At 42.7% G+C, this 9,145-nt stretch overlaps 2 protein-coding genes across 2 annotated transcripts; both read left to right on the forward strand.

Annotated features, from left to right (window-relative positions):
- The first annotated feature begins 5,021 nt into the window (after nt 1-5,021).
- On the forward strand, nt 5,022-6,558 carry LOC108574153 (40S ribosomal protein S5). The gene is made up of 3 exons (XM_017936680.1): nt 5,022-5,075; nt 5,815-6,187; nt 6,274-6,558. The coding sequence occupies exons 2-3, from the start codon at nt 5,822-5,824 to the stop codon at nt 6,556-6,558; spliced, it is 651 nt and encodes a 216-aa protein (XP_017792169.1). The 5' UTR covers nt 5,022-5,075; nt 5,815-5,821.
- Nucleotides 6,559-6,861: 303 nt separating this feature from the next.
- LOC108574171 (probable NADH dehydrogenase [ubiquinone] 1 alpha subcomplex subunit 5) lies at nt 6,862-7,953 on the forward strand. The gene is made up of 3 exons (XM_017936703.1): nt 6,862-6,976; nt 7,149-7,301; nt 7,397-7,953. Exons 1-3 carry the CDS (start codon nt 6,956-6,958, stop codon nt 7,568-7,570), a joined length of 348 nt encoding a protein of 115 aa, XP_017792192.1. The 5' UTR covers nt 6,862-6,955; the 3' UTR covers nt 7,571-7,953.
- The last annotated feature ends 1,192 nt before the right edge of the window (nt 7,954-9,145 follow it).

Genomic DNA, 9,145 nt, shown 5'->3' on the forward strand with positions numbered 1-9,145 from the left:
TTTATTTCAAAAATGTCTGAATTTCGAATCGAATGGAAATAACTGCTCTATATGCGTATTAAGAAAATAAACGGAGGGATAAAAGTAAGAGCAATTGGATAGAGAAAAATAAAAGATGGGGAAAGGGGCGCCCTGTTGTTGGTTTCCGGGGCTGGCCAACCGTTAGAAGCAGGGCGAGGGTTCTGCACAGGCGTCCTCCGTCGTCTTCTACCGAAGGCCGTGTGGTGTCACGGCGAGCGTGGCAAAACCCGGAAAGAAGAAAAGAAGCCGAAGGAGCTTGGAGAAGTACGAAGGAGCACGAAGGAGCCCGAAGGAGCTAGAACACCCTCCTCCTCCTCCTCCTCCTCCTTCTCCTCCGGCAGGTTTTCCTCGCCGAAAGCAGCCCTGGTGTCGGCACCGTATGTATATATATATGAACATCGAAACAAAACTCCTCTCTTTCTTCCTCTCTTATATACTCGCTCATTCTCTTTCTACCTCTCTATTATCTTCTATCCCTCGTTCTGTCCATCTTTTAGTTTCCGCTCACCTTCCTTTATACATTTTGTAGCATTTCTCATCGATGCTCGTCGAGTCCAGTCGAGTCGAGTCGAATATTTTTCACCAACACAAATTAGACTTGGTGATAAAAGTCCAACGAGAAGAAAATCGAAACAATTTGGATTAACGTTACTTTCCTCCTATTGAAATAACCGTTGAATCGTTGAATCGTTGACTCGTTATTACTTTAAAAGTGCGTGCTCTTGGTTGGTACTAACACGATATCGTACGCTATATAGCGCTTGTACTATTGCAAACGCTCGAATTAGAATCGTATACGAATTGACTTTGATCCTTGACAGTTTCGTAATGCATGTGCTCCCAGACCCCATCTGTAGTTGATATAGAACATTTTGTTTCCCTCCGTTGCTCCGGTCTTCTTATTCTTTCTTATTATCTTGCCTTCTCATAACCTCGTCCCCACCCCACCCCACATCAACACCGCGCCACTTTGCTTTTTCTGATCTCTCTTTCTCCCTCCCACTCCTTCACGCACACACAGCACGCGACACGCATTCATACGGTCACGCTACTCATTCGGTCGGTTCTTCTCGAGTATGCCATCTCTTTCTCGTCGACAATTCTTAGTTCCCATAATGAACCGTACGACGAGGTTCGTGGTGAAGAGCAAACGGACGTAGCAGTTTCCCCGTTCCATTAATGATAGCTTTAGAGGAACTTGACCTTTTAAAGCGAACAGACCAAATTACCACCAAAATTTCTTTCCTCATCTTATTCTCCTTCGAGCAATTACATTTTTTCATAGTGCCCTCAACTATTTTCTGCCCTTTCCCTTTCCCTTTCCCTTCTTATTTTCTTTCTCACCTGACAGATTATGTATACGTGTTACTACCTTATCGATAAGTGTCGATATTATTTACAAGCATTATAAATACCGAAAACTAAAATTTTCCTCAAGTTCTTTGAAAAATCAAACATGTGTTGTATATATGTACATACATATGCATCGATCCATCATAAAAACCTGATTCCAAGTATATATGTATGTAGATTATATTAATGGTAAGATTGATGCTTTACTTTCTCCGTAAAATATACCCTAATTTTTCCAATACGGAGAAAATTATTGAAACGATAATAAAAAGTGGTAATATATTTTTAAATAAAACTGTCTCTTCCTTGTGTATGATCTTTTAACAGTTATTTGTCCGTGGAGTGTTAACGATTAGAATGCGATGCAACGAGTCGAATTGAAACGAAACGAAACGAAACGAAACGAGCGAATGATAGCGTGCCTCTCACCCGTTGAACGAAATCACGTTGGTTAATGAAACAAGATCCGTTGTTACTACTGTTCCTGAAGGTTTCAAGGAAAACAGAAGGGAGAAATCCAGTGGCATTGGTATTTTTGATAGGCGGAACCAATAACGTTTGTACGAACGATCCTCTTCCATAAAACGATATCCATCCTTTTTTTTTTTCATATTCAATTCGAAACGAGTTTTGCTGTGTTCTCAACGTTAATCTTTACTCGATCCTTTTCCATCTGTTTAGTCTGATTGCTGATATACGGTAAACGAGTAGAATAGAAAAGGAAAAAGATGAAAAGGGAGGAAATGAGAGGTAACCGATTAGGAACAATGACACAATGTTCGTCCCGAGTTTGGTGTGTCCAAGAAGCGAGGGAAAAGCAACGCTGTCAACGAATCGATATCCGGATGGGCGTGGCTTTGTCGGTCCTCGTGGATGCTATAACGTAGAATCTCCCGATGCAGCCGTTGTCGTTCGAAAAATTTAGTTCGAGCTTCGTTTAACGTTTTCCCAATTTATTTTGCTTTTACATGTTCATTTTTCTCGCTTCGTAAAAGTTTGCTTTGCAACTGGAGCATCGACAAATATACTCTTCCACGTCTATCATATCCAATTACTTATACTCTTCTAGTTTGTTGGAAGAATTTGCAAGTGGTGGTCGCCTCGCGATTCGTCATCCAGGTAACGAATACGGATCTTGAGTCGTCTTACAAGACGTTTATCTCGACGGTAAAAGAGCGGTAAAAGAACGGTAAAAGAACGGAGCCAGCTATTTCAATTCAAAATATACACACGTTTCTGATATGCCGACGCGATCAGATTACTTGTATTACAAATCTTTCCAACTTGCTTCACCAGTTTCGTAAACATTTCGTTCAATCCTACTTTCTCTTTTCGAAAAATAATTTGGGAGAAGAGATGAAAAGTTCAAGTGAAGAAGTAAGTTACAAGACGTTGAAAAAGTCTGATCGAAACGTGTCGGAGGGAGATCTTTGATGATCGCGGAAGGGGCTAACAGTGCGTGCAGAGAAGTGCAAGAAAAAAGGATATTGGAGGATAGGGGATAGTACGCGAGAAGAGTATTCGCAGCATGTGCTCTCGTCAACCCCCTTCTTTCTGCTCCACTCTCTTTTCACTCGGTTCATTCTCCCCTCTCGCGTCCTCCTGTCTTTCGCCTACCTTCGCGCACCGATTTTCTATTTTCATTGCCAATTCAATTTCCCCCTAGGTTCGTTCAAACCTACCTCGGCTGCCCTCTTTCCATTTGGACTAATTCCTCTATACAAACTTCCTCACCCTCTCCCTCTCTCTCTCTCTCTCTCTCTCTCTCTCTCTCTCTCTTTCTCTCTCTTTCTATTTATTAATTGCCTTTTTCTCTTATTCCGTCTTAGCCGCATCATTTTTCCTTTCGATCGTTTATCATCCTAACATGTTGGAACAGTTTCAAAGCAAAGTCTTTCCACCCCGCATCCTTTCCGCGAGATCTCTGTTCGCTTCCCTCCGCTATCCTTTCGACATGTTCATGCTCCGACAGAGAGGGTTCTTAGGGTGGACAGAAATTCAACTCAACTGTTGCGCTTCGATATTACTATCTTTTTCCCGATCGCTCCATCGCACGATGTAACAGGCGAAAGGCTAACCGAGAAAAATATCGCGGCAGTGAGGTGGAAAAATGGTCGATACGGCAGGTACCAAAATCCGTAGCTACGTTACTGAACGACTACCCTCTAGCGATTCGGTAAGTTGCTAGGATACACCCCACGCTCAAACCCTCCCACGATTCGGCTATCGGTGCCCTTCTACTTTTCACCGTGTTCCTTCTATTCTAAGGCGAACGCCAACCAACGGCCAGCTCAACCACACACCGACTAAATCTTATCCTTCTTCGTTCCTCTATCGCCAGAAATCTTTTCCTCACCGATTCTTCCTTCACTCTCCTCTATTCCACCAATCTTCCTTTCCATCAACATCCCAAACAAAACCAACAATTTTCTCAACGACACACACTTAACAATTCCTCTCTAAACATAAAACTTGCAGACGCAGCTGCAACAGCTAACTCCTCACTTCACTATCACAATATTCGTCCGCGCTTGTTCTTCTGCACACACTCTCAAACGTTTTACGTTAAATGTCGCAGATGCTATTACAAATTACTCCTTCTATTTGTCTCGTCCAAGCAAAGTAACTCTAAGCCAAGAGCCAAGTCGTAACTGCTTTTACGCGAATACAATTATGAAACTTTAACGATGACGCGACGCGCATAATTGCTTTTATGCTTGACCAGAATGCTCTCATAATTGAACAGATAACCGACGTAACATTGAAATCTTCCTATTTTCCTGATAAACTCATTCTCGTTTATCTTCCTGTCTTATGTACACCTACTATGCTTTATATTCCAACTTTTATTACACAACTGTACACATTTACGTATGACAACGACAATAACGACGAGGACGGGGACGAGCATGAAGACGACGAGGACAAGGACGAGCACGAGGACGAGGATGACGAGAACAACTACAACCGTGACAACGACAACGACAACATGCTGTACAACATCCGGAGGAATTGGACTTATTTATTAGAAACGCGTAGGGAAATGAATTAACGAGACTACGAATGAATATAAAAATATAAATGACTCTTACCGTTTCTTTCCAAAGACCGGAAGTTGCTCCAGATTTTTTAGTGGTGACATCTTTCGTAGTTGACGCGAACTTATCTATTCGACATGTACCGGTTTACTCGGCAACCGGTACTAACCCCAAACACCACACCAAACACACTTTGTTATGCACTAAAACGAATTGTTTCACATCCGCACTTTTACGAGATTACAACAACCCAACAAGATACCACTAAAATTCACCGGTAATACGTAATTTGAGTAGAATTAGCGATAAATGTACACTCGAAATGGCAACTCACGAACCAATCGTCTCTACTTGTGCGTTTACAGGATTGCTGTAAACACCCACTAGTCAAATTGGCAACTGCACGATTGAAAATTTTTATCGGTTCGTAGTAATTTGAAGAATCGATTTGTTACCAAAATGATATGTATATTTAATTATAGGATTAAACGTTAATATTAACGTTATCGCTACATAGAATAGAAAGAGCGAAAATGATATTGTGTCGTGTCGAAATTGAGTAGAGAGCTTGAAATCCGGCAATCACAGGTTGAAGCGCCACTAGTGTCATGGCCTTTTCCTGTTCACGCGTACTGCAAAGAAGACGTGAACGAAAGTTGTATGGTAAGAAATTGAAAGGTTCGATGTATTTACCGTTCGGTCGTGTAAGAAAAAGTGATATTGAAATATTGAAAACGTGCGGAGATAGTTGGTGATTGGAAACGCAGGATACGTTGGAAGGAAAATGTATCGGTTAAAAGTGTTCCCAACCGTACACGCGACCACATGGCCACATGTCTTAACTATATTCGTATACGTTTCGTATCAACAAAGTTGTGTAGTGTGCTCTGGATAACATTTCAAGCAAAGAGGAAATTATATCGAACGTCTATATTATTGGAAAAGTTCCGGAGTGTAACAGTTTCTGTCAACTGTTGCGTCCTGGACAATCGATGTTTATGCCTATTTTGCCTTTTTCTTATTTTTTAAATCACGGATCATGTATTAATTGGCATGTGACGCGAGGAAATATCGTTTATAGTGTTTAAATGGTTGAAAAAAGAAACGTGTAAAAAGTTTGCTCCATTGTTCGTATTTACATACAAAATGAGGGGAAATCGCTGTGCTTTTACGTGCACTGTTCTATTCGTATTCTCCTCTTTATTACAACGCTTACCGATATAGCGAGAAAAGACATTAGTCGTGGTGTGAGAATGTTTGAACGTTGTAACATTGTTTTTGCTTGTTGGTTGCATAAAATGTGGATAGTGTAGCGTTAGCATTGGTTAACCATTGGTTAATTCAATTAACCATTGGCAGCTAGATTGACTCTATTCTTATAACTATAATTTTCATTTTGCAGATAAAACATGGCTGACATGGAAACATACGACGATATAGTGGTGCCCACTGCGACAACATTGCCCGTAGCACTTTCTGCTGAATTGCCAGAGATCAAATTATTCGGTCGTTGGAATTGCGACGACGTACAGGTGAACGATATGTCCCTGCAAGATTATATCGCGGTTAAAGAGAAGAATGCAAAATATTTGCCACATTCTGCTGGACGTTATGCTGCGAAACGATTTCGAAAAGCTCAGTGCCCCATCGTTGAACGTCTTACAAACTCATTGATGATGCACGGAAGAAACAATGGAAAAAAGTTGATGGCAGTGAGGATCGTAAAACACGCCTTTGAAATAATTCACCTGCTGACAGGTGACAACCCCTTACAGGTAATTAATAACAATTATCAATGTTGTTGAAACGTAGAAAGAGACGTATCGTTGAGATGAAAATACATGTTTACATTTGGGCAAAGGTTCTCGTGACGGCCATCATCAATTCAGGACCGAGAGAAGATTCGACACGTATCGGTCGTGCCGGTACAGTTAGAAGGCAAGCTGTGGACGTTTCACCATTAAGACGAGTAAACCAAGCCATCTGGTTATTATGCACTGGTGCTAGGGAAGCTGCATTCCGTAATATCAAAACGATTGCCGAATGTTTAGCCGATGAACTGATCAATGCTGCCAAAGGTTCGTCTAACTCGTACGCGATTAAAAAGAAGGACGAACTTGAACGTGTCGCTAAATCTAATCGATAAACATGTTTACTCGTGAAAACGTAAAAATAAATGATCTATCTTTAAAGCCACTCCTCTTGTTATTTACTCCTGGTATTTATCTCGGTCGATTTTACCGAACGAGATTTCAACAAGGTTCGATCGAAAGAAAAGTGAGGGACGGGGTGTATGTACGTCTAGTAGAATGGGGTAGATATTTAGTAGATAACATGTGAAAAAGAGATGATTTTAGCTGAAGAGAGCAGCGTTCGATTGGTAAGTTATTTGGGGAGAGGCAGAGTGGCACAACGCGCAACGTAAGGTAACAGTGTTGCCACTACAGAGAGTGTGTCGTAACAATTTAGACGTGGAATCGAATCGGAAACTGGTCGCATAATTGTTTTTCATTCAATTCGGATCGTAGGTGTGTCGTGGAAGAATGGCAGGAACACTGAAACAGGTAATGCAATTCTTTTAATCGGGGGTAGAAAGTAGAAGGTTCAATGATATTCGTTCGACGTTGGAAGGTGGTTGCTCGGTGGAAACCTAACCATACTTTTGCTTTCTATCCGTTTTCCATATCTATCGTTGGAAAGACCGTTAGTTGAACAAGGATATTTTTCTGTTCGTAGAAAGTAAGACTTGCCTTATCAAAAAAAGCTCACAGAGAACTTGGTGTAATTTACGAGAAAATATTACGAAACCTGAAACAAATGCCGCAAGATTACATTTTCAGAACAGATATGGAGAAGCAGACAAGGGAAAGAAGAAGTATCGTGATGCAGGTAATTTATGGTCTGTCGAAATAGATAGGAGCGGAAAGGTTTCGTTGGTTTTTCGAGAGGGGAAAGATGAGAGGATAATGTGTTTGACGTTACAGAACGACGACATGGCTGTTGTAGAAGCAAAGATAGATGACGGAAAAATGGAAGACGTGCTATATAGAGCGAAACTGGAACTGACTTTGGTAGAGTGTTTCGTGAAGTATAAACCGTGGGAGAGTTTAATGGAGACCGCTCCGAAGAATCAGTGGACCTGGCCTCCTCAGAAGTGAAGGAAAGAAACGATCCTTTGGATAGTTGTACATAGCGCTAAATACGGAAATGTTTACCGACGATCGATGTAATACCATAGATTAAATTGTACGTTTGGGTAGTTAGTTGGAGTTGCGAATGTTTTTGTTTGTAGAGAAAGAAAGGTTAATAGGAGATAAATATAAAGGAGAATTGATTTGTAACGGGTGATTGAGTTTGGGGTGAAAAGGGGAGTTGGAGGATGAAAGTCGGAAGAGGAGGATCGTAAACGGCGAGGTAAAGGGTGAGAAAAGATGGTAGAAAGGTATAGGTCTAGTTGTAAGGAAGAAATATGACCGAGTCGAATAGAGAAGGTATATAAAGGTTGAAAGGAATGCGGCGAGAAAGAGTTGTAGAAGAGGGGGAAGCATAACGCTATGCGTTTGCCGGGAGCGAGGAAAAGAGGGAGGAATAGAGTAGGCAGGTTGGTAGGTAGGTGAAGCACGAGCGATGGTAGGAGAACGGTTTTAACCAGGGTTTAGGGGTGGGGATCGGAGGGCCGGTGCTCAGTTGCGATTTCGCGTCGCGCTCGAGGTTAGGAAACGCGCGAATCGCGCACTCTCTTTTGGGTCGTCTCGGTATCGCGCTTCCACGATTTCGGTTTTCTCCTTCCTCTTTTCTTTCTCCTCCCCATTTTCTCCCTTTCTCTTCCTCCCTCTCTCATTCTCATTCTTGCTGGCCTGCATACTTAGTTCTCATTCAGTTCTCTACTCGATTTTCGCCCGTCTTTTCCCGCCTGCTATCGCTCCGCCTGCGTTCGATCTCGCGGCAAGCGAACATTCGCGAGAATCGATTAGATCGCGAACGCGCGCGTGTGCCTTGGTGCAGCGAGAGTTTCAATCTTGGGAAGGATACGAGAGGAAAGATTAGCGAAAGGGCTGCAACAGAGTGAACAATATCGGACGATTTCACTTTTCCATACATCCAGCCTCTCTGTTACGTTAATCGAGGCAAGTATTATACAAGCAGTTTCGATCGTTTTCGAAGGATAGCGATTGTAAGAGGCGAGCTCTTTCGAGTAGGTGTTGGAATCGATGGAAAGAAGGTTTTGCGTCGTCGCGATTGCTCAAGAAAGGAAGGTCGACAACGACCTCCTTACGATGCGGTGGAAATTTTCGAAGGAACGCGTGTTTTGACCGAGTGTTCGATCCGGAAGAAGACGAACGTTAGACTCGGTGGGTTGGAACAATACTCGTATGTTCCCATTCCCGTTCTTCTTCCTGAAAACAATGCGCCGTGGATAATTTGGTCGGTTAAGAGGAGAGGCGCGAAAGCGGCATCGAAACGATCCCAAATTGGCAGCTCTCACATCAAGCGGTTGCTTTCCCGATCGATTCTCTGGTAACGCTTGGAATCGGTTGTACCGCGATCGATTGTCCGCCGCGGAGCGGCAAGAGGGAAGGGAGAAACGAGACCGCGGGATGTCGGGGTATCGAGGGGATAGGCGAAATCGGAAGAAGGTTAACGCGCCGTGACGTTGCCCCGTTACGTGCTCCCTGCCGCTTGCTAGCTTGCTCGCTTGCTCGCTCTCTCGATGCGACCGCGAGCTTTGTTTA

The sequence above is a fragment of the Habropoda laboriosa genome, unplaced genomic scaffold (assembly GCF_001263275.1).
Source record: "Habropoda laboriosa isolate 0110345459 unplaced genomic scaffold, ASM126327v1 scaffold222, whole genome shotgun sequence".
Classification (NCBI taxonomy): Eukaryota; Metazoa; Arthropoda; class Insecta; order Hymenoptera; family Apidae; genus Habropoda; species Habropoda laboriosa.

Coding starts and splice junctions, on each gene's coding strand:
- LOC108574153 (XM_017936680.1), top strand. CDS start 5,822: ATGGCTGACATGGAAACATACGACGATATAGTGGTGCCCACTGCGACA. Junction 6,188..6,273: donor CAGGTGACAACCCCTTACAG/GTAATTAATAAC, acceptor ATTTGGGCAAAG/GTTCTCGTGACGGCCATCAT.
- LOC108574171 (XM_017936703.1), top strand. CDS start 6,956: ATGGCAGGAACACTGAAACAG. Junction 6,977..7,148: donor TGGCAGGAACACTGAAACAG/GTAATGCAATTC, acceptor TTCTGTTCGTAG/AAAGTAAGACTTGCCTTATC. Junction 7,302..7,396: donor GAAGAAGTATCGTGATGCAG/GTAATTTATGGT, acceptor TTGACGTTACAG/AACGACGACATGGCTGTTGT.